Genomic DNA, 26,307 nt, shown 5'->3' on the forward strand with positions numbered 1-26,307 from the left:
TTAAAGACATATGTATGGATTAAAAGGTCCATCCTCCTACTGAACATTTTCAAGTCATCTCTTCCTCCAGACAACTTTGTTCATGTGGGTCAGACGGTCAACAGAATCGAGACACCAGGTGATTCCAGGAACTTTGGAGATCCAGTCACATCCATTTTCATTCCTATTTATATCTGCTTCTGTTTGAATTTGTTTTGTGTATTTCTTATTTTGTTTGTTGAAGCACTTTGTCATTTTTATCTTGAAAGGTGCTATATGAATAAAGGTTTACTAACAGAATGAAGGGCTTTCCATCACAGCCAGATGACCCTCAAGTAAAATCGCTGGTCTGGGAAATTAAGAAGATCATACACAATCAACTCTGAAAAGCATGTGTAATACATTTCATGGCAATCTGTCCAACCTCAGCCGCTTCTGATTGACTAAATGGAGTCTGTTGTTCTCTGGTTGCAGCTTAGGCAGCAGGTTTGGTCAGAGCGCTTGTTGGCATGATGCCACTTATTGTGAAGCAAAAGGAAAAATAAATGTATTTTTTAAAAGTTCACGCAAGCTAATTTCCTTCGTCTTAACTTTTCCATCAAAGGTCTGACTCTGCGTTATCTCCAGGGCGCCATATTTAATAACCAACAATGAAGCAGATAATGTCTGAGGTATAATTGTTCGCCAGGAGAGGTAGAACCATGCAGTGCCATTGTCTGTCTGCCTTTTGTAGTTAGTTAAAAGGTGGATAAATAAGATGCAATTTAGAGACTTTTAAGATGGGATTTTTTTTCCCGTTGCCTTAATCACTGTGAAATTACCTCTGGGTGAGGGCTGTCATTAAAACAGAAGAGGCACTTGCTTCTTGGATGCTAGAGGCGAGCATGAAGCGCTAATAGCAAAGTGCCTCAGTGGCGTTGAGGGTTTTAGCGGTCTGTGTGTCACCCTGCTGCGCCCGCCTGCCTGCCTTCGCCTCCCGCTCACACAAGATGTCTTATGATGGCCTATTTGCAGCTGTTTACTGTGATAATCACACACAGACGTAAAGCCAGGTAACCAGACTTTAAATGTATTGTTCTGATAGTCTTACAGCACACACATACACACACACACACACACACACATCATGACCCACTTAGACAAGTTTCTTCTCTGACACTTTTGAGTTGCTGCTAAGTTAGGTATTATCCCCACCGCCATCTTCTGTTCCTCGTCTTCCTCCTGACGCTGAAGGCGATGCCGTGCACAGGCAGCCATGAGTGCTGTGGCTCCCCATCTCGGGGGGCCAGTGTTCGGCCCCGGGTGTGCGTCCCTAAGGGCGCCTCGTGGCCCGAGGCTAGAAGACCCTGAAGTGACATGGCCAACAACCTCCAGATGTTAGCATGCATTAAGGCCTGACAGCTCGTCATGTCGCCGCCTACACTACCACACAGTTCCATCACCTCCCATCTGCTGGCCGACACTTCCTGAGGGAAGAGGAGGAGGCAGGGAGAGAGAGAGCACCGGCCGTCAACCATCATAAACACTGACTGATAGGTCACCATGCCCAGGGTTTACCATACAGCTGCTCACATCAACATGTTTATATCCTCATTTGATTTGAGAGACAAGGAGATGCATCTGATTGGTCCCTCATTGCTCCTCCAACAGGAACAAGGACCTCGACTTGAAGCCAATGGCCAAGAAGTGTGCAGTAGCCACTTAGTACTCTACTTATAGATGCAGTACGTAACTTTTACAAGAAAAAGTTCTTTACATATTTGTTCAAACTGTCACCAGATTATCTGTCTCAATATGATATGAGACAGATAATCTGTTCAGTTTGTGCTTTAGGCTAAATGAACCAATCATAGCACCATTGGTGATTCTTATTAAGTGGCACTTCATATCACTTTGTACTGCTTGGGTTATAAGATAAATCAGATCACAGAGACTTGCTAGATATCCAATAGTATGATTTGGTTTTGAGATTCAGTTTTTTCAAAGTTTTTTTTTTCTAGCAGTGACCTTTCTATTTGCAAAAATACGTCTGTCATCTGAAACTGATGGAACGTCCTCCACACGTCATGGTTTCATAAATACTGGCAAATTTAGACCAACTGAAAATTAGTAACAGACATAATAGTTATCACTTATGTAATTTATTACATGTATCAAAATGTCTACTTCTACATGCATTCATAAAATATGTGTAACTGAGCGCAGACTGACATTTTCATCAAGACGTTTTGACGACAGAAATAATAAATACAATATAAACACAGTTATTCCACTTCTTGAGTTTCCGCTAAAATCTGTTTGTGCTCTATTATATTTAATAAAATATAGTTCAAATTTAGGCTCAGATTTGAATTTTGTTTGTTTCTGATAGAAAATGGCACAGGCATATCTGGAAATATAAAACTACATGCAGGAGGTGCCGTTTGTGAGAAAAACTATTCTTGTTTACATTTGATCACAATTTAAACAATAAATTACTTAAAAGAAATTATATGCTTCTCAATAACAGCCTTCCTTGATATTTCATCAATCAAAATGCTGGCAAACTCGTTGCCACTGCTATTATTAACCTATTCATCTTTAGCAAAGAACTCCATGTCTTCAGCAGGTCATAAAAACATGTGCCATAAAAAAACACTCTATCAGATTTCAATAAGATCAATCCTGATGGGGCAATTTAATGTATTTTTTAACACTTCCAGTAAGAAGAAACATTTTGGTCAAATTAAATAATTATTTTAAGTTTTTCACTTTTGCTTTAAGTTACAGCTGAAGGACACGAAGTTTGGATGTTCTACTTGTGTATGCGTATGTCTATATATCCTAACATTCCCAAAATATACATGTTGTCATTGAATGGATGGTACTATTTAACATCTCAGACTTTGGTTTTTTGAAGTGATTGAAAATGAGTGGATGACAGCAGATTGTGAGGAGTTTGAGACGATATGGTGATGTTTGCCTCCCTCTCCTGGTGAGACAGGGTTACATCAAGCAGAGTTATTCTTGTTAGTGTAGATCAGGGGTGGGCACTCCTGGTCCTCGAGGGCCGGTCTCCTGCAACTTTTAGATGTATCTCTACTTCAACACACCTGAGTCAAATGATGAGGTTATTAGCAAGGCTCTGGAGAACTTGATTGCATTTAGGAGGTGATTCAGCTATTGGATTCAGGTGTGTTGGACCAGGGAGACAACCAAGAGTTGCAGGACACCGGCCCTCGAGGACCAGGAGTGCCCACCCCTGGTGTAGATTCTACACTGCAGAAGATACTAACTTGCCTCAGGTCTGCTATCAGGAAGAAGCTGGAGGGCAATGAGCAGCCACATGCAAGGTTGAAAAAATATTTCAGCTTTAAAGAACATCTTCCTACAATGACAATGAATGGCAGAGAGAAAAGAAAACAAGATGACTTGAGGAAAAAAAAGAACTTTATTCTTATCATTCTGGAATAAATACTTTTGTTATATTTGATTATTTCTATCAGATAGAAAACACAGTAGCTTTAAAATAAAAACAAGATCTAGTTAATTCATTATATTTATTTGTCATTTAAACACACTTCAATAAATAGCTTTGCTTCTTCTTTTGTTCTTTAATTATACAAAAAAACAAACTGTGAGAACAGCGGAGGGAACAACACCGGGTTAAAGGTCAGCAGGGTAGACACGGGTCGACACAAACACCTGCAGAGGCCACGGCGACACACGGACTAAAAACCGTTACAGATTTCAAAAATGTTCACACACGTTAGTCCACAGCACGATGGCAGCTACACACCACGTTCCAGTGAGTCTATTAGAGCATGAGTCTGCACAGAGATGTGTCGGCGTACAGCACACTGAAGAACACAACCAGCGAGTCCATAAGACACAGGGCAAACAGAGAGGCTGCGGCACCCCGACCTCATCCTCCCAACACCCCGACCTCATCCTCCCAACATAGATGCATTTTCTGGTTTACTCAGCTTGATGTGCTTCCCATCTGTGTGTGTGTGTGTGTGTGTGTGTGTGTGTGTGTGTGTGTGTGTGTGTGTGTGTGTGTGTGTGTGTGTGTGTGTGTGTGTGTGTGTGTGTGTGTGTGTGTGTGTGTGCCTGTGTGTGCATGTTTGCTGTGAGATTAAAGTTGAACAGATTTGCAATTCCCAACACAATAACAAGGTCAATAGCCATCAACATGATTAACATCATCAATAAGTCTCATTTATGTGAGGTAACTTAGTTGACATGCAATGATCAAACCTCACTCAAAGAAGCCCAATAATGACCCAATAAAAAGAGACAGGTTCATATCTAATCTAACATTTTTGGTAGAGACCAAGTACAGTTTTGTTTTAATTAATAAATGCGTTTTTGTGACAAGACATTTTTAACAACAGTACCGAGACTGGACTCCCCCTTTACCCTGAATGACAAATCTACAGTTTCCTAACTGCATATTAGTGTATTATTGAATCTGGACACTGCCTTTCGCGTGCCTGATCATAAATATTGGATTTGCAATTAAAATTTTGGAGTTGAATAAAAGTCAGATGTGGAAATCCTGTGAGTTCATTCTTGGGTTACTTTTGTATTCAATTTCTACAGGTTAGATTATGCAATATTACAGCATCTCTATCTAGGCTAATGACATGCAGCTTCATATTTTGTATTATTGCAGAATCATCATTTGCAGTGACTCAGTATTTGGCTTCATGAAACTAAAGAGTTAGAAATTTCTCTAGTTTCATGCAGAAATGCAGAAATCGACAATTTTGGAGTTAATAGAGAAAGATTTGAAATGCTAAGAATGATCTAAGCTGATCCTTAATTCTGGAATAAACTTCATAAAAAAAACCGAAGACTGTGATGCTTATTGTTTATGCGTCATTCATTTATTAATTTATTGAAGGTTTCTATTCCTTAATTGTGTAAATGTATTTCTTTTCATGTATTTCCTTGCTTCTGTCTTTTGTGCTGATTGGTATATAAGTCGTGCTTTAGAGAACACAGACATCTCTTATTTTACCAGTAGAGAGGAATGTGCATCATTAATGCAAACACAACAATCTCACCGATAGGAAGCTCACCAGGGTGAAAAAAACCTCACTGATCTCACAGTTTCACGTCAATCTGCTGCTTTCATACGGATTAGCAGCGAGGCGCCTCGGGGGTTGGGGTGCGTCAGTCAGTTACAGGTGAAACACAGAAATATATTCAGTCACTGAGGCAGAAAAGCACTGCACTCAGCTGCAGACCAGGGTTTATTTTTTTAATCAAAAATACTGCAGAGAACGTGTGTCCAACCAAAAAATGTGCGACTGTTTGTTAGTTTGTGTGAGAGTCCGAGAGCTGGAGAGACGATGCTTTTTCTAGCATGAAAACAACTGAACTGCAGCTGTGATGAAATATGCTCTGATTCTCCTGGGTTGCACATTTTTACACCAAGAGTTTTGGGAATTTAAACCCAACCATGTGATTGGTAGTCCACTGTCCACTGTGTGAGTGAATTTATGGTCAAAGTAGCTAAAGATGTGTTCGGTCTGCCTTTCATCCAGCAGCCACACGAAAAGTTAAGCTAACCAACGTTTGAAAACCATTAAACTACAGCTTCACCAAGTACTGTGTTGGCAACCAGAACTAGATGATTTTAAACTGTATTCATGCTGAACGATGGCTGGTCATTCTGAACTGATCCAACAGAGCAGGACATCGACTGGTCATTTGGTAAAGGAGCTCTCTGCCACTGTGGCAACTCAGTCTTGGCACGATGAAAAGGGAAATGGCATCACACCCCGGAAACAGACATTGTGTTGCATGCACTATGGCAGCTCTGAGCGTCCACTCCTGGTGAAGTGTAACCATTCTGGCTGCTCAGGATCAGAGTTGTAGAAATTTACCATTTTTTACGAAGGGCGTTTAATTTGATGATGGAGATGGGAGATGTTTCACATTAGGCACACCTTGTTGCTAATGCTGCACAGCTACTGGTCACTGAGGCACTTCAGTGTGTCGGTGACAACATGACATCCCTCCACTGAACAACTGCCGTTGGCTGACCAAAGTATATCCTTCAGTTGCTCCAAAACCCACAAAATTTGTAATACAACAAAGAAAAAACATAAAGCAAAGTTATTAGAATAACCAAATGATTTCTATATGCGTTTTTTCTTTTTGATATGAGTTCTGATGTGCCGCAGAACCAGGGGGTGTTCTATCACTACTTCCACCACCGTCTCTCCAACACATCACAGGTCTGACTGGTAGCTTCCAAGTCCAGTATGAACTTCGGCATGGCTTTTTTGGGCGTCCATATTGGTGAACTGACACTGAGCTTCCATCAGCAGATAACAGACAGGCTGAACAATTTAAGACTTGGTTGCTTGGTTTGGAACCGTCCATGTTCTCAAGAGAAAAGAGACTATTAGCTGTTTTTAATGCTAATAGCAAAATGCAACTGTAAAAACTTAAAAAGAAGTATTCTCTCACATCAGGTAAAATTAGCATCAGTAGGTTGAAATTGAATGAAAAACACTCCAGAAATCATTGATATCAGTGTTTTTGGATTCCATTCATTTTTCAGTAGCTGTCACTACTGAAACACTGAGCTCTCTCTCTCTCATTTGTCACACTTCATTTTGCTTCTCCTCTCTCTAAACTGAAAAATGACTGAAAATGAGCTCAACTTTAACTGGAAATTTTCTAATTACTGTCCCCCCAGCAGCCACCAGTCTTCCCTCGCTGCCCCTGAGGCGAAGGTGAACCGCCATCGTTTTCTCGGTCTCCACCAGCGGGCGCCCCCAGAACAACATGGTAGGTTAACATTGCAGAGGAACAGCTCTGTGTGAGCTCCAGAAGCCTCCCGTCCTCCTGGAAAGCCGCCTCGCCTCGCCGCTGCAGGTTCAGTGGAGGTCTCCCAAACATTTCTCTGCTTCGCTGAGTCGGAGAGCAAATAAACCCGGCAGCGGCTGGCAGCCGGAAATCACGGCGGACGCGAGCGCAGCTGCACGAGTGCACGACCCCAGGCCTCCAGTGAGTCAGGATGGTATTAATAGACCAGAACCAGCAGGTGCTGTCACTCTGTCTACTGCTCACAGCCAATTATGAAGCCCTGCAGGTCCACCTGCAGACTAACACAACCCAGCAGAAGTTGATCTGCAGTGAGTTCCATCGCCTTCTTCCTGTTATCACCTTTGCTCTGCCTCCATTGTGTGCTTTCTGCTTTCATCCTCCTCGCAGTCTTGGCACGAATTACAGGAGGCGATTATGTAAAAGCGCATGCGCGTTCAGTGCCATCCCCCTGTACCGCGCATAGGGTAAAGAGCCTGCAGTGTCAAATGGATCCCGTCTCTTACGATCGCGGGAGGGTAAAAAAGCTTCCTAAACACAGACAGACACACACACATTATCAGGTCAGGGTCATGTGGTGGCTGTGAGTCAGTACATCAGCTCAGTCTCTGCTGCCTCAGCCTCAGGCAGCGAGGCGATGGAGAGAGCGGCGTTTCAGCCCGGGGGTTAAAAACAATGCTTTGAAATGCCACCAACCCAGCATCTTCCACAGTAAATCTGTTCAGTTCCACTGTTGTGCAATTACTTACACAACAGTAATTTAATTATATATATATTTTTTATATCATTACATTCCCCCTAAAGCTATTCATTTAACTTTTACAAAGTGTTTTTCTTCCATATTCATTAAAACTGTCACCATGTCATGACTTCATGTTATGAGACAGATAATCTGTGACAAAAATTGAACTCCATGTCCTCAGAGAGCTACTGTTGTGGTCTGCAAAAATGCCCCGATTTTTTTCACATTGTCTGTCTCAGATCATAGTGATAGCTTCCACAAATAATTTTAAAAAAAAACATTCCTTTCTAAAAGTTACATACCGCAGCTTTATTTATGAAATATGTGACTTTTATAAAAGAACGTCGCTGGATGTTTGTATGTTTGTGAAGGCAGAGAAAAGCCTAATGAAAACAATTCTTTGTGTACACTTAACATGTTCTGTTATACTTGTGCTAAAGAAACTTCAAAAAGTGTCCATCTGCACCACCTCCATATGCTGCAAGGCCAGGTTTGTACTGTTACTGAACTGAGATTGTGGAACGTCACATCATTTATTCCTAATACTTTGGACACGTCTTCCTCTTGCTGCTTTCTGTGCAACTCTCTATTTTTGGCATGTGACGATCATTTGGTCCACAGAGACATGTTAGAGTGAGGTTCAGTTTGGTTCTGAGTCGAGTTTGGTTAAAGCACATCAATGTAAGAGTAGAAAAGTTACCGCATTAAAAAGACGCACACATGATTCACGTTGGCTCAAAGGTCCAGAAACACGGCCGGAGGTAACACACCATCCACACACACACACACACACACACACACACACACACACACACACACACACACACACACACACACACACACACACACACACTGCAGCAGACATGCAGTTCTGTGATTCTGGCTAACCGCGAAATAATTTCATGAGGAAGTGGACTGATCCACCAACAGCCCAGATGATGCCTTCAGAGCCCGTTAGTAAATTTAAGTTATTCTCCAAACCTTGTTGGTGATTCCTGATATGTTACATAATGTTTAGGAGAATATATAAATATATATATAGTACCTTGCAAATGTATGCATTTTTGACCAGTACTCTAATACCCCACACTGTAAATGACTCTAAACACACCACCTACATGATAACATGGCCTTATGGATTGGATGTTTTCTTCTAGTGGGACGTCCGATTTGACTGAGCTTCATAAATTTTGCAAAGATAGAGAATAATTTTAGTCTAGACGCCTAAAGCTGGTGGAGACACACTGCTGAATACTTTATGATGTAGCCGAAGGTTCAACATTGACCTGAACACCAACACACACTTTAGATCTGAAACGTTGAATAACTATGAAATACTCTGTGTTGTTCTGTCCGGTGTAAACCCAATAGAATGCATCCGAGTGGCTGGAATGTGGCAAAACAGGAACATGAATACTTTTGCAAGGCACTGTGAACCTGAAAGCTTCGCCTTCATTTCAGTGAAATCCTAACAGAACAGAGAGGGTTAGTTATGTCGCTAACGGCTAATGCTGATGTCAGTAACCGGGTTCTGTTCTCAGTGTTAAGCATCAACTGCATCAAAAACAGAAACCTGTGAGTGAAGGAGTTAAGCAGTGAAAGTCTTCAGTCTGTTCTCACATTGACAACACAATGAGGACACACAGGTAGATCTGGACAGCTGAGGCCGCTCTACATTCATCTCCAACACCCTGACCTGATCACCGCTCCACCTCTGTAAGTGCCCCCTGCTGGCCGGCCAGTCACCACCACAGTAAGGCTTCAGTCTACCACACGGCTTAAAGGGATACTCCGCTAGAAAGCATAAACCCCACCCCACCCCGGGTCCTTCACGAGTTTCTTTTCATCGACATGTTTAAATACAGGTGTCAGACACGTCCGTTGCCGTGGGTGCTACTCCGTCGCCCCGACGCCGGGTGGGAGGAGTAGTGCAGCTCGGCGGTGGAGAAGCTGTTGGAGGAGTTGGAGGAGGAGGAGGTGAGTCCGCAGGCTTCGCAGGCCAGAGCCAGCTGCCGCAGGGCGTCCAGGGAGTCCATCTTAGCTCCACGCAGCAGGTCGCTCTGACCCTGAAACAAAGAGACATAACTCAACTCTGGTTGGAGAAAAATGACTCAAGTCTTTTCCAAGACTTTTTCTTAGCATTTGCGAACACAAACTTCAGTGTATTTAAAGGAGGGAAGAGGAAGATGACATAATTTTAAGTCAGAATGGAAGGAGAACTACTAGAAACATCAATTTTTATGTATTTATTTGTGTGATTGCGTGTGTGTGCATTCTGTGAACACACACAGGTCTACTTTTTGCCAAAAGTAATTTTTTTGTTTTGTTTTTATTTTATTTTTACCCAAAGATGATTTGGACAGAGAAAACACTTTTAACAAAAATGACTTAAAAGATTATTTTAGAAAAGTTGTGATATAAACCGCTATTGGAAATCGTTTGAGTTTTTTTCGAATGTCATAAAAACTCAGAAGAAGAAAAAAGGAAAAAAGAAAGGTGGGGGGAGGAAAAGAAGGAGAGAGAATGAAAAACAACATCCTAAAAGTCTGCTGCAAGAATGAGAGAAAAAGGAAAACACAAAACTGAGAAACATCATATTCATATATATATAGTGTGTGTGATAATAACCACACTCTAATAAATATTTCAAAAACTGTAAATATGGCAGAAATATCAATAAAATTGTCATAAGCGTTAGCTAGGCTGCTTCATTTGTTAGCATTTGGACAGCAGATATAGATATGCTAGAGAGAAATGTAATTTTCTATATTAATTCTGCAACATTTGTCATGTTCTGTAATATATTGGTCATATTGTGTTTTTTTTTTACTGAATAATGTCAAATATAGTAACTTAAGTATTAAAATTAGCTACCAAAACATGTTTAATAGGTAATTTTACAGTTGCAGCCTGCATGTGTCTCAACGTATCTATTTCCTTTAATTACTTTCCTCTCAGCTTTTCAGTCTGCTTCACTTAATATGTTTAGTTAAATTTACTTGATTAATGTAGTAATTTGACTTAGGTGGTTCATTCAGATGTAGTTGAAAATATCACTTACAATATCACTAATTAAAAATATTTTTCTTATAACCTCTTTAAGGGCATTAAAATGAACTCAATATTTTTAGGTGTAAAAATGTTGAACTGATTCAATTAAGTTTAACATTGAATCATTACTTTTTAAGAGTGTTTAACAGATATATTTTTAAATCTTGCCATAAATTCTGAATAAGACTTAGGTCTGGACCTTGACTAGGACGTTGCGACATGATTATGATGTGATCTGAGCCATGCTTCTCTGTCTGTACAGAGAAGCATCCAGACAGGAAGGTGACCCATAAAGGAGGGTAAAATGGACTAAAGATTTTAGATTTTGTAGTATTATTGAGATAACATCAAAAGTTATGATTTAAAAAACATGCATTGTTTCTTTTTTAGGTAACTGACTTCATTGCGCCTCAAAAATAAATGCTGCTCTTGAAACAAGTAACATTCTGAAATGTGATTTATGTCACTAACTTTGTATTGACAGTATTTAATCTCTATAAATAAATCTCAAATTTACTAAGACTTAGCGATACTCTCATGGATAAAAAAGACAGTAGATGAGAAAGTAAAAAATTTTAGTCTGTTTTTTTTTTTCTTCTTTTTTTTCCATTACTGGAATTTATCGTGACAATAATAAATCAAATATCTTGTACAGACAAGAAATGTTTCAATTTAAATGATGAGTTACGACAAACAATCCGGGCCTCACAGTCAGGAGAACTTGTCAAGTTTTCTGTCAAATTGGGATTTACATGTAGGCTGAAAAGTTCAGTTTCAGCCTCATCTGAGGCGGCCATCTTCCTTCACATGTTTAATGATTATGTCTTCTGCAACTACAATCAAACATGACTTTATTGATCTTGTGCTGCCTCACTATTTCTGCCACCACTTGGAGGCAGCACACCAGTTGTTTCTGCAGCTTCTCCTCTCTCTCTCTGTCTCTCTCTGTCTCTCTCTCTCTCTCTCTGTCTCTCTCTCTCTCTCTCTCTCCTCAGCCTCCCTGACTGTGACCTGGATATCTGGATGTGAGCTGAATATTTGGATGGATTTCTCAGTTCCTAAAATGCATGTGGCGGAAGGAGCACTGAGATTAGAGGAGGCTTACTGCAGGCACTCAAAACCAGGATATATCAGTGCGCCTCCAACAGCAGTATTTTCAGCATCCATAACATCTAAAGGGCAACTTCACAAATTTCATTTCACGCTTATTTGACAGAAATAACCACATGCAGCTCTCCGGAGGAGCAACTGTCACGTCTTCTCTTGGTTATTTTGATTTCCACCAGCTTCTGAATTTCCAGCCTCTCCATATTTTTGAATATTTGTCATTTGGTGTTTCAACTGGCAGCAAAGAGGCGCTGCATATAGAGTTTAGGAACAGAATTCATCTGCCGAAAACTGCATGCCACATTTTTTTCTGTTACAACCACAAAGTCTTAGGGAATGTTTTTATGATAGACCATCACAATGTAGTGCAGGGCGTCCAAACTTGATGTAAAATGGGACAAAATCATCAACTCAAGAGCACTCAGGTCCAAAACACTAAACATTTTTAAAAAGCTAAAATCACACAAATAAATCAATCACATCACAACAACCTCAACAATAAATTAAACATGTCATGTTTCTGTCATGATTTAATTGTGCTAACTAAAGTTTAGTTAGCACCTTTAGTTAGTAACTTGTCAACTTTATTTAGAAAGTTACTAAACTCACAGAAACTATCACTGAGGTTTTACAGTGATAAAACCTCTTGAGGTTTTACAGTGTTCCTGTGTGTTCCACAGGAACAATGAGTTCCTGTGTGTAATGAAGCACACAGGATCTCATTGTGTATTGATGGTGTATTAAGCTGGTGCACTAAGCCCTCCACTCAGACTGCACCTCCCTTCCTCCCAGTTTGTGTGCTGGTACCTTAAGCACGGTGATGTTCCAGGTGAAACTCTCCACTGCCTTGTTCAGCTTGCGTCCCTTCAGCCCCTCCTTCTCACAGAGCCGGGACAGATCCTCATGGAGCTCCATTCCTGACAAACACAACCGGGAGATAATGATGAAAATAACACACATATAACAGCAGCACGTTGTCATAGGAAACTGTTAGTGTATCTGACATTTGCAGAAACACTAGCAAGGTCAGCTTCATCAGTAAGTGGGTTTAAAAGCTCATGCCCTGTCATTAGCTGAATAAGTAAGTGCACCTGTGTAGCTTCATGTGGAAACATCGCAGCATGGCGACACACACAGCTTCCTGCTGGAGGCCAACGATGAGATGACCGCTACTGGTTTTAGCTGATTAGTTATATATAATATATAACATATAGCCTGATATACATTAACACAGGGACTAATTGTCAACGCTATGACAACTAGATAACAAGGTCAGGAAAAAGTTTTTGTTAAAAAAAAAATATTGAGGAAGAGGGGAGAAGGTCAGTTATGCTAGCTTGACTTTGATAACCTTCAAATGTAGATGTGCTGCAGAATTCTGTTAGTTTTGGTCCAATTAAAAAAAAGGTGATCCTCACACAGATTAGCAGTAGAGTAGGGGATTAAATTAGCTAAGCTACCACAGAGATCACTTATTAATAATCGCAAAAATAAACATCGAAACTGGAAACTGAAAACTGTGACGGACTGAATGTTCTGTTCTTTGTGTGGGAAATGTTTGCATGTTTTTTGGTGTCGACCCCTGATCCATTTGTGACAACAATGCTGTAAATCTATCAGTTGACTGTTGTCAGTCAGTTACTATGTCAACGAGTCTGTGTGTAGCATAGCTGACACAGAGACAGAAAAAAGGAGAAAACGAGTGGTTTTCAGTTGTTATTAAATGGTTTGTTTGTGTTATTTGCCCTTTGTGGTGCACTGCACTAAATGAGTAACACTGACCTCTCCAGGTTTCATTTTGTTATCAGCATTGTTCCACTTCGGCAGCCCGGCTGTGGATGCACATAAAGGAATCGTCTTTTTGCTTTCCGCAAATTGTGCATGTGCGAAATTTCCGGATGTAAATAGTAACATGCAACATGCCTAGAGCACTTACTGCACGTCTGTCCAGCAGAGCTGGGAATACATTCATGACCCATTCATTTCTGTGGGTGTTGCTACAAGCAGAGTTTTATATCTTCAGGCTTTACCTTCCCTGTGCACCTGGTCGATCCTCTCCTGAACACCGTCTGCGTTCTCAATCAGCTGCTTCTGGGCGGAGATCATCTGAACAGGAGAACAGAGAGCCAGGTTGAGCTCACAGAACATTTAGTTTGGTGTTGATTCAGAGGACCCGCTTAACTGATCAACAAGAATGTGAAGTCTTATTCTGTTTCCCTGGCAAATATGTTATTATTTTTAACAATTTTATCCTTTCTGTTCATCCGTTACTTTCTCTTTCTTTTAGAGTCCCATCATCGGGTAGGAGTGCCGTAAATGGTGTTGTGGGAATAAACTTGTCTTGCCTTAACCGAGTTTTGTGGACGGAAATAAAAAGACAAAGTTCCGGCACACACACACACACACACACAAAGGAGATTGTAATCCAGTACACTCAGGAAGGGTGAAGAGTTGTTTTCTAAGAGTGCAGGTGACACCAGCCACTGCTTCCTGACACTGACCTGCTGGCTTCACATCTATCAAACACACACACACACACACACACACACACACACACACACACACACACACACACACACACACACACACACACACACACACACACTGCTAACTGAGCAGCTACAGCAGGCTGCTCAGGAAGGGAAGCTCTGTGTGTTCTGAGGTGTGTGTAGGTGTGAATAACTGACAACAGGTGGGAGAGACTCGGCTGCAGCAGGAGATGGAGGGAGTAGGAAGAGGTGCAGCTGGCAGTCCCACTGTGTGTGTGTGTATGTGTGTGCATGCGTGGGTGTATGCGTGTGTGTGTGTGTGTGTGTGTGTGAAAAAGGGTGAAGTGTTTTTCTAAAAGGCCTGATAATGTGTTTCATTCATCTTCTGGATCCAGCAAAGTTTCATTCGAAACAAATCCAGGGCTGTCATTAGCTAGAGTGACTGGTAGTCAGACTGCTGGAGCTTGAGAAAACAAGCACATCATTAGGCGTACGGCGGACCCCAAAGTAAAGTCAAATTAGGGGCTTTAGTGGCTTAAATGGAATAAATTGCAGCCTGTGGAACTGATTACTTGTTTCCATTCCTCTGTCGGTCCATTTTAGGCAAACCTCAAAAACTATTCTGACGATGTGAAGTGAAGTGATTTGATTTGAAACTCTTTTACTCCTACAGAGATCAACAGTTTTAAGAAGAACTGAAAGCCACAAAAAGGGGCAGTTTGAATGTTTTGCTAGGGGTTTTATGATAGATTTTAGGCCAGGTTTACACTCTAGCTGGAAACAGCACACCTCTGTCGACCATGAACAACAAAATGCTGATGTAACACACGTGTATCTAATGAATGGATCATTGACCAACATCATTTTTTTATGTTTTCCTCGCTTCATCTCGAAGGCAGAGCAAGGTCCACTCAGGCATTTTGCACACTTGAATGGTTATCATGGAGATTAAAGGGTTTCTCAACATGAATGAAAGAATCAAAGCAACTGTCCAGGCATGTTTTGATGAGAGAATAACATTATAACATGATGCATAGCTCAAAAAAGTTGATTTTATTTGATACTGCCCCTTTAAGGTTTAGGTTTGAGGTCTTTCTGGGTAATACGATTCCTCAAGGTGACTCAACCTTTATAAAGTTGGAATTAACCATGTATACTAATAATCTGATGGAAAAGCCTTCATCTGTGTGAAAAGTTCTTTCCATCAGAGGAGATAAAAAAAAATCTTTGCAAAGCGGCTTTCGATCTGTATTAGTCATGGCTTTTCTATGTAAGAACCTTCATCCTTACTGAGAAACTGGAATCATAACAGCTCAAAACAAACACAAAGCACCAGCTGGAATTGTCTCTTTTTTACTATTACTACCTATCAAGACTGGTCAACGTTTTTCGTCACCATGCTCCTAAAAGTGACTGTCTAACAAAACACAGAACAAGTTTCTGGCTGTCAAACGGGGAACAGTCAAGGATATTTAAATGGTCGCCTGTGGCAGGTTTTCTGTGTGACCTCACAGTGACCAATGATTCAATCAACAATTGCCAAAAATCTGTTTCCCTTTTTCTCATGTAAATGTCTGTCACTGGTTGTAGTGACAGGGCTGCATATACCTCGACAGAGGCCATTGCAGTTCATTCAACTCAAAACCTGACAGCCCTGAGCAGAGCTTTGTGTCCTCAGTCTGATCAGAAACACTTTCTTCAAACTCTCTTTGGCAGCCGGCAGAATTAAAAGCAGGATCTGGGTTGTTATGGATGCGTTCTGACATACTGACCGTGTCGTAGGCAGAGAGAAGCTTCCGAATCGCCTCAGACAGGCTGACCTGAGGCTCCAGACAGGGGTAACCCTCCCTCAGCACCATGGTGGCCCCCATTGCCCCGTCGGGGCTCTGGAGCCTTGTTGCCAGACTCTGGATGCACTGCTTCAGTTTGGCCACAGTGGGGAGCCCACACTGGTCCTTGAAACCGGCGGTGGAGCACTGGGGAAGAAGAGTGGGACAGAGCTGGATCAGGTGTGCTTCTCCTCCAACAGAACTATGCTGAGTGACGACAGGAAAAAAGCTTGACACACACACTCACACACACGCACACTTTATACTACAAACATCTGCTGCTTCACTTGCAAATCAAATCAGTTTCACTTCACCTGTGAAATCAGACTTGACCCAGATAGATTTATCAGAACAATTTGACCTCAAGCTGCAACAGAAAATCAACACATTTTAGACTGTAAAAAAACTTACCAAGTAGTGTTGGTCTAATTTTTAGAGCAAATGTCTTGAATTAAGACAAACATAACATAAAAGTAAACTTTAAGGAAAGAAGTTGTTGCATTAATTGATATTATTGTTTTGAAACAGTTTTCAAGTAACATAATGGTGATTTCATAATAATACAAGAGCACAATCTCAAAGTACCAATAAACATTCAATTCTAATGTACATTTAATACTGGAACTGGAAGACATATTAAATATCCAAAATAATACCAAAAAGCAAGCAACAAATAAAATCTATCACTAAGTCTCTAAGCAAAATTGTCCTTCAAAAAAATGACTAGATTATGCCAAAGCACCAAGCTGAAAACTTTTTTTATAAAGTCTTTGGTATAAAAAAAAAGAAAAAATTATGAATCATGCAAATGGAGATTATTGTGCTAATTTTAATTTATTATGTGATAAATTCATTTATTGCTTACTGCAACAGACTGATTTGTAACAAGACATTTTTCCCCATGTTAGAAGTGAAACAAAAATCTGCCAGTGGAAATATGTTTTCATCAACATTAAGGAATTATTGACTTAAAATAAGGTGCTATATCTTACTTAAAAGTTACTTATATTTTGTTTTTGTCTTATTTCAAGTGTGCTGATATATTTGCATTAAAAACCAGACCAAAAATACTCAGGAACATTTTGTGTTTTTGTAGTGTACCTGTTTTTAATTTGAAGTCGGTGCAGCAGAAGTGGAAAACGAGTTTCTGTAACATTCAGCTGCTAATGAACAAAGTGACTTCAGGCCTCAAACAGAAAAACTCTGCCACTGTGACTGAACGGTTTTGTCAACAGAAAAAGCTCCGACATGGCGGCTAATTATTACAGCCTACCTTCACTGAAGGGTATGTGTGTGTGTGTGTGTGTGTGTGTGTGTGTGTGTGTGTGTGTGTGTGTGTGTGTGTGTGTGTGTGTGTGTGTGTGTGTGTGTGTGTGTGTGTGTGTGTGTGTGTGTGTGTGTGTGTGTGTGTGTGTGTGTGTGTGTGTGTGTGTGTGTGTGTGTGTGTGTGCGTGTGTGTGTGTGCATGTGTGTGTGTGTGTGTGCGCATGTTTGTGCAACAGTAAGAGAAGTGTTATGGATGTTAAGTGACCCTGGCAGATGAGCGCACAGCCTTAGCAGCTTTAAGCTTTAAGTGAGACAAAGCAAAAGGACAAAAAAGCAGAAGAGCGGTGATAGGAGCTGCTAGCTAAAGAGTGAACAGTGTTTCTGTTCAAGACCTGGTGTGTAGACATGTGTGAGCAGGAAGCCTCTGCAGCTGAAGATGACTTATATTTGTTTTTCTTTCCACATAAGAACTGTACTTTACCCTTTAGCCGTTGCTAATTTTGTAAATTTCATCTTTGTCAGTCCTGCTACTGACAATATTAAAGGGGCAGTGTTATGGTGTCATAGCACATATCAAAAATCTGATACCTTCCATTGTTACTAAAATGCTATATAAATATGATATGACTTAAAAGAAATTGGATTTTGTAATTTAACGTGTTAAAATTGGGCCTTTGTCCCTTTAAAATTCCTCTTTCTGAAACTCCACTTTCAGGAAGTCATCACAGCATTGCTCCTCTATTAACTCTTTAACGCTTTTATCAGCGTTTCACTAAAAAGCAGCTTGTATGATGAGCTCAGTAGATATTCCATCAGAGGTCTGCCATTTGCTGCTGGCTAGTCTGAAGGGGCTGAGTGGGGGCTGCTCTGTGAGGCAGAAGCTTGGAAACTGCAGATCAAAAGAGGAGAATTATAACATTTCTCAAAGATGCTTTTGTTTGAATTCTCTTGTGTGCAGTGCCAATGAATGGTGGAGAGCTGTTTTCTAACATAACCTTCTAGGTTTATGTTGCTATTATATAAGGGAAGCATAAGCTTTATGAAAAGAAGCAATAATTCATGGCAGTTCACATAGCTAGATAAATGAGCGCCCTGCAGCCCAGCGATGGCATTCTGTGCTGTCTCTTTAAAGCAGCTCTGCAAAAGTGAGCCAGTACAGACTGTGTGGTCCAAAAGCCATGTTGGCCAGTCGGAAGACCTGGATCAGTCTCAGCTCTGGGATTCTCACCAGGATCTCAGAGATTCTGGCTTGTTTATAGAATTAGCCTGACCTTCTGCATTTGCATTATTTTGGAGTCAAACAGTTGTTGGCTACCTGTGGAAGGAGCTGGAAAGGGCTAAGGTCAGGCTCTGTGCTGGACTGATAAGCAGGAAAAAATGTCTTTATGGCCTTGGAAGCAGTCTGTGATGCAGACGCTGGAGAGGTCATGCAGTATTCATTGTTTCCCAGCACATATACAGGGTTTACTGTTGGGCCTCTAGCTATGTGAAGGTCTAAAAACTACAAGGAGGCTGTGATAAGAACTATCATTTCCACAAACTGTCACTTTAAGCAGAAATAGGATATTCACTGCATGAATATGTGATATGCTAACAATGATGAGACGCTGAAGGAGCTTTTTGTCTCTTCTGCACTTTGGGGACCTTCCGATGAAACTTCCTCTACTATTTCACCAGTGAAAGGAGGACTGCTGCTGCTGAGATGAAGCCCTGAATTTCATTCAGTCTGTCGTGTGTGCATCCAACATCTGTATTCCACATGCAGGAACAGTCAAGTGAAGTAAACTTTATCATCCGCATATAGATAAGCTTTGATCCTGCTTTACTCATAATTCTTCAAAAGGAATCGTCTTGTGATCGGAAGGTTGTAGGTTCGATTCCTCCTGCCGCATATTGATGTGCTCTGGGAAAGGAACATTGCCTACCTGGTGTATAAATGCGTGTGCCTTTGTGAGCGTGAATCTAGGAATGTGATATTATATTACTCTTATTCTCAGCTGTTTGAGAATGCAGAATATATTCTGGTACTAGTGCATTCTTACTGTTTTACTTTTAGTCATTTATTCATCATTCTTTCATCTTTTACTAAGTCGTTTGGTTGAGCGTTACCAGCTTAGTGAGTTTGGTGATTAAAATAATAAACCTGAAGGTCGAGTTCCTTTTTTTCATAAACTCTCGTATATTGGAGAGAAGTTATTTGTCTATATCCCTTACATCTTCAGCTCTAGATTTATGCATTGATCTATTGTTATTTTAATACCTTTACATTTAAAGACAACAACTGAGACTGAAATATTTGGCCGTCATTTTCCTAATAATCAGGTGGTGCTCCAACTTGGTAACTTTGATATAAGTTAATAATTTTGATAATAATTACAATCATTTCTAGGTATTTGTAGCCAAACCAGACCTGTTGTTGCACACAAATACAAACAAGCACAGTAAGAACACATGTAGTTCTTCTTTTCACATTGCCCACCAGTTCATGTTAGTGTTCAGCGATAGAACTGGTGGCTGCTGCACGGCCAGCCTTCACTTCTCCTGGTATTTATAGAAGCTTTATTGTCCTCCTCCACTCTTCTCACCGACTATTGCTTTTTTGTCACGCCTCCTCCGCCTCCTCCTCTCTGATTCGGCCCACAAAGGAGTCTCAGGTAGCGGCTGACTGCAGCTCCTGCACCTCAGCCACACACTCACAGATCCTTTTAACACACGGAAAGTTCACAGGCATATACAGTCTATCTGGGCTGTTCGGTTCAGGGCTGAGTGGAAGTGTGTTTGTGTTTGCAGACAATACAAATAAAGTTGGCTTAATATTATAGAATTCCCCAAGTGAATCTCTTTCTTTATTACTTCACACACACTATAATAATGAAATTTCATGTTTGTCTGGTGAAGCCAATAAAAATGAGATCTGTTTCGCTCATTTTACAAACATCATTTTGTTTGTAAATCGTGATAATTTTTTCTACATCATGTGAACAAAACACATATACACATATAGATCAGAGCAAAATTACAAAGAAATGTGATAAAAAATGCAGTGTGGTTTGTATTTCTTGAGGTTTTGTTTTTAACTTAAAATGAAATATTAGGATCATATAATTGTCATGAACAGATAATACATGTTTGTGCTTTTTATTCCTTACTTACTTCTTCATAAAATGTAAACAAAAATGAATTACAATCAGGTTTTAGCTAGTAAAAAAGAGAACTCCTATTTTCTCTTTTGTCCTTTGTTGAAGACCACCAGTCACTCCTCCTGCTATAGCAATATTCTAACTATAGTCCACTTCCTGCTTTTGGAGCGATCTGTTGTTCACATTTGCATTTGAACCGCGCCAGAGTTCACTTCTTTTCACACGGATCAGAGTTTGATTATATATTCCCACCAAAGAAGTTGGACTTTCAAGACAAACGGACCGGAGTTGGACTAACACCAACCCTGTTGGATTCACAATCCAGCCTTAAGGACAAATACATCAGTCACACTTTAGGCCAAAAGAGAGAGTGATCCTGCTCTCTAAAAGCAGTGTAATATAAACCCCGCCCATTCCCTTGTCTCACCTGAGCATCCTCTCGTAAGTCCGTGGCCTCCTTTAGGGGTCCGCCGGCCTGTTTGAAAACCTCATCCAGAGTTTTGATGCCGGTGTGACGCAGAGAGACGTACTCCCTCCCTCGCCGGCCCACCCTGCGCACCGACAGGCCCCGCCGCTGGGCCTTCCCTCCGCCTCGCCGGTTGGTGATAGCCACGTGAACAAAAAGGCTGGTGTGTGGTAAGGGGTCTCCCGCCAGGCCCAGCAGGGGCACGTTACGGTACCCCGGCTGAAGGCACTCGAAGGCCACGCTGTACTGGCCGATGAAATCGTCTCCGATGTAGTCGTCGTCTAGCACCACGAAGCGCAGCAAGGCCAGCTCAGGCATGTTGACCTGCACACAGGATGTGGAGCGAGGCATTACACAAGCACACACACCTACATGCACACACACCCAAAGTCATCCAGCACATTACATGTTTGGACTTAATGGAAGAGGTGCAGGAGCCTTCGCACACTATACCAGATTGTAGAACTGTTTCTTCCATCAGGCAGTGAGGAGGCTGAATTCTCTCTCACCACTTTAGAATCCACTCAGTGAGAAAAACAATATTAATCCGTAAGGGACGTAGAAGGCCAGACAATTTGCAAATGGACTGAAGGACAAAGACCTTAAACATGTTCTGTGGTCTAAATTAATTGAAAACGTTTCTCTCATTCTTCTTGCATTTAAGAAAAAGAACTGAATTTTCTTCATCTAACTGACTCAAAAGAAGCTTACTCTGATTTTACACAAGACAGCTAGAAAAAAACGGTTCTGCATTTCTTTTGATGCAGTGCATGTACAATATCTGATTTCAAATGGAACGTTATCTGACATGTTTTTGAGGGAACGGTTGGGGGTGAGTGTGTGGGGGGAGTTGGGGTTGCACCAACTGGCTGATTTTAAACTTTGTGATTCTTTGCTCTGCTTTGACATTTTATAATTAACATCAACCAGCCGCTATCACGCGATGAAAGGGATTTTTCCAAGAAGATGGAAGATGAGGAACAAGGAGATGCAATCCACGGAAGCTTGAATTGTATAAAAATGTAGAGTAATTTATACAGCAAAACTGCAAACTCTGGCAAAGGCAACAGAACTACTGTGCGATATGAAGTCAGGCCCTTTTTCATCCGTCCAACTGATTTCCAACAGCAGCATCAGACTGCATATTAAAGCTCCTAACCTGCTCTTATAAAAACAGTTTGACGACATCTGGAAGTGTAGTTCAAGCTGCATTCTGATCATCTGACAGGGTCTATCACTGCTGTCAACATGTCAGTTCGTAACAGACCAGGCAGAGAGCAGGTCAATACATGAAAATACATTTGGAAAAGTGGAAAAATGAAACACAAAGTGATTTATTTGTTTGCATATTTAGAGGGGGAAAAAAACCTATATTAACGTATGATTTCCTCCTAAGAAACCCATGTCTACGTGTTTGTCTCCCTGTGCATGTAACATCCAGAGCAGAGTTCCTGAGCCACTTTGACTCACCTGGCTCTGAACTTGTCAATTCAACCGAAGCCAACTCATAAAAGCTGTTATAAACAAGCTGCTGGCAGTGAACGCAGCACTGAAACATTATGGCCTGCTGACATTTAAACAAACTTCAAAGCTGCACATTACAACAATCTTTACAAAAGCATAAGACTGGTGACTGACTTTTAAGAGTCAATAAACAGGAAGCTGACGTTTAATTTAAGGTGATTAGAGAGAAATATACAAGTGCAATTCATCCATCTATTTTCTATAGCAGCTTTGTCCTGTTCACAACATCGTAAGTCTGATACAGTCCAAGTTCATTTAATTATAATGTGATTGGACTCAACACAGATTGTTTGTAAAATGTTGCCCAAACAATGAAGTGAATGGGTTACTTTGTTGGTTGGGGGAACTTCACAAAAATCTGGAACGGCTTGATTAGAGTTCCAGCTCAAACTTTACAACTACAGTTCAATACTTCCTGTTCTGTACGACCTGAACAGGTCAGATGAGAACTGACTGATGTGACGTATTAGCTAAGCAGACGCACTGGAGCAGCAGAGCTGATGCACACTGAGGTTCAGCTGCAGTTTGAAACATTTCTTCAGGCTGAGTTGTCAATCTGTAATAACAGATTTGATCTTCTGATGCAAGATCCAAAGAAAAGCAGGACAACTGAGCATCTGAAACTGTGTCCACAAGATGGAACATCATCTAGGGTGCATGAGCACGGCTTCACACATTAAATAACAGGCTCATGTTGTCTCAGGTCACGTTCAAGAAGTTCTATTTCAAAGGATATTGTTTTTTTCAGAAAATAAATGTATAAAAACAGGTCTCTGTGTTCCTTGGCCTTTATGATTCCAATATTCTCTAACAAACTTCTGAGAATCCTGAGAATACATTACACACAGAGGGGCTGTATACTTGACATCTGAGGGTGAGTTTTTCAATTTGGATGTTATTTTTAGCTTTGAGAAAACTGAAAAAAAAATTCAATCTAACCATATGATAAGTTATGTTGCTTTGCCAGTTTAAAAGTTACCATTTCAACCACTGTCAGGTTTTTGGGGGTCACCAAAGGTTGAAGCAGAGTCCAGCTCCATCAGGGTAGAGTTTTGTTTTCGCCTGTGCTGCTTCTTAACGAGCCGCAGATGAATTCGAAACGTCTGAATAATCCCATTCATCCACGTAATTATGAGAGATGATTACAGAGACGTTTTTTAATCCGGCTCCTCTCTTCATTCTTTCATTCTGCCTGAGAGGTCCAGCAGAATCATTTCTTGTTCCGATCCAAGGTGAAACAGAACTGGTTCGGAAGGGAGGATTTCAGATGAACAGTGTTCGCAAAAAAGTTTGACCTGGAGAGAGGTGCTTTATTTTAGCAAAACATACAATAAAAAATAATCTGTTGGAATAATTAAAAAATATAAATCCTGACATACCAATCAGATAAAAAAATAAATCTACAGTTTGTGGTTTCAGGACTGTATGTTAACATTTGTTAACTTGATGAATTTATAGAATAGAGCAGAAAGTAAATTATATTTTCTCCCAACCAAATGCAGTGCAGTTCGCCTCTTAAACAATAAATATAAGGCGCAATGAATGAACACGTAAACAAATATTTGGTTTCCTGGATCTCCCTCAGCCAGATCAAACCGTCAATAATCTCCCGATCTTCCTCTCCATCTTCATCCTCCGTACAACCTGTCCTCCCTCCTACACTGTCACTGCTCAACCTGCTCCAGCCTCCATGTTTTATTCACTCAACCTGCTCCAACCCCCCCGGACCCTCGCAGCGGACATCCTAACGTCAGTCAGTAACATTAATCTCACTCTGTCCAGCCTTCAGATTGATATTCCTCACAGATGAACTGATATCTCATCTGTTCCATCTAACACTAGTAGATACCAAGACCTCTACATTATTCATGTCATTGTGACATAAACTTTTTAAAACTTTTCCTTGGTCTCCCGAGAATAATCATGCATGTGGGTCAGAAGCTCATCTAAAACCACGACAACTTGTTGCAGTTGTGTTTATAATGGATGTGAAATGCATAAATACGCACCATGTATTGTGTTTTCTACTGAACATATAGGTCCTCAAAGTTTTGCAACTTAAATTGTTATCAACTTTAGTTTGAAGCATAATGCAGGGGTGAATTATGTATTACATTCTACAGCTGGAGGTAATGCTAATTTGGTCGACAAAATGGTTGATTTGTCAGTGATTATAATCCGCCACAGCATTCTGCAGCTGCACCTTCTGTTCTGAATTTATTAAGATGTCTACATTATCCCAAACTCCCACCAATTAAAATGAATCTACAAATGTAAAGCTGACGAGTTTAATCAGATGAGGTCATACTCACTAGAGGATGACCAGTGAAAAGATCAATCTCCTCCACCAATAAGGAGGAGGATTGGTTGTTTTTTCTGATCAAAAACAATCAGAGTCAGGAGGAGGGTCATGGTGCTGTCTATCAACATGACATACTCGCTGCTAAGTATGCTAATGGTGGAGAAACAACTTACTACTACAGGAAAACCGTTTATCAGCCGTCAAAACACTGTCAGCATAGTAGTGGCTATGCTAACTCGCCTAGCATTCAGCACAGGACCTGCTGATGGGGAAAAGCCGGAGCAATAGCAGACAAGAACGGGGGGAAGAAATACAGGTGAAAGTATCTCTCCCTCTTTGCAGACCGCTCCAGACGTTTGTTTTCAGACCTCATTGCTTCAAATGTCATTCACATTTTGGGGAAATATAAGGTTTTACACAGCTTTCAGTTCTTAAAACTGACTGTGGAGAATTGAAATAAATCTAATTTAATTTCAGTTGTCAGCAGGCGTTTCTAAAACCATGAAAGCAGCCAGTTTGTTTCACTCTGCTTGCCACGTCCTTCTCATGCTACATCAGTTTAGATGAAGCAATCCCGACTTCCAAATTAGGGACCGAGTGAGAATAAAAGACGTGGAGCTCCTGGCTCAACGGACACAGGTTGTTTTTCTCTCAGAAGTTTTACTTTAGAAGCAGCTTAAACTTTTCATGAGGAGCCCCTCAGCCTAGCTGCCTGACTACAAAGGTCCAATTTAGTTGATCTCACTATCTCTCATCATGATGTTTTGAAACAACCTATTATGCTGGTTTTCCTACAAACATATAATCTGCAGTGCAGGGAGTGTAACAAACAAGTACAGTCATGGTAAAAGCAAACTGCCCCCTCCTTCTGAATCAGGGCATAAAGAAGCTCTGGTGGTTTAAAGCTGCAGTATTCAAGTTTTATTAAAATACATGTTTATACATGTTTGTTAAAGTTATTGTTATTTTGGGACAGTGTAATACAGATAATCTGCCAAAAAAAATACCTTTTTTGCTTTCTCCCAGTGTTCCCAGTGCTACACCACAGAAAAACTCAGACAGAAACCAGGAGGAGGGTCTTACCACTGTCAATCACCCTCACGCCTCAGTTGGTTCACCACAGAGACTGCCATGAAAGCTAAGACTAGTTGGCATGCTAATCAATGACAATAGGTAGACAGTTTCCCTGAACCAGTAAGTTGTTTCTCTGCCATTAAAACATTTCACATTGTCTTCATGAGGCTCATTGACAGCACTAAGCCCCTCCTCATGGCTTGATGAGGAGGGGCTTAGTGGTTGATTTTAACTGTTTTTGCAGATGGCAAATAGTTTCTCAGGGAAGAGGTGGAGGAACTTGATTGTTTTTCCTTACATTATGACTCATATTACACAGTCCAATTCAAATTCAAAAATACTTTATTGATCCCAACATGAAATTGAATAATAAATTTGATAATTGTCACAACATGCTAACAGTTTTAACAAATATGTAATAAACAGTGGTGCTCATTGGGGGTAGATAGTGGGGCTGTATAAAAGACCCCGGGTCCCTGTAATAAATCATATTCGGTTCATTGAATCCAAACA

General features: G+C 40.7%; 1 protein-coding gene across 1 annotated transcript in view; it reads right to left on the reverse strand.

Moving 5' to 3' along the window:
- Positions 1–3,390: 3,390 nt before the first annotated feature.
- The window catches only part of plcl1 (phospholipase C like 1), a 104,300-nt gene continuing 81,383 nt past the window's right edge, over positions 3,391–26,307 (reverse strand). The window contains exons 8-12 of the mRNA XM_055059780.1: positions 20,856–21,218; positions 15,966–16,169; positions 13,735–13,810; positions 12,512–12,621; positions 3,391–9,612 (exon numbers count right to left, since the gene is read on the reverse strand). Coding sequence (XP_054915755.1) covers positions 9,415–9,612; positions 12,512–12,621; positions 13,735–13,810; positions 15,966–16,169; positions 20,856–21,218 — 951 coding nt within the window. The 3' untranslated portion in view covers positions 3,391–9,414. The remainder of the gene's footprint in view (positions 9,613–12,511; positions 12,622–13,734; positions 13,811–15,965; positions 16,170–20,855; positions 21,219–26,307) is intronic.

The sequence above is a fragment of the Poeciliopsis prolifica genome, unplaced genomic scaffold (assembly GCF_027474105.1).
Source record: "Poeciliopsis prolifica strain line A6 unplaced genomic scaffold, Auburn_PproV2 SCAFFOLD056, whole genome shotgun sequence".
Taxonomy (NCBI): Eukaryota; Metazoa; Chordata; class Actinopteri; order Cyprinodontiformes; family Poeciliidae; genus Poeciliopsis; species Poeciliopsis prolifica.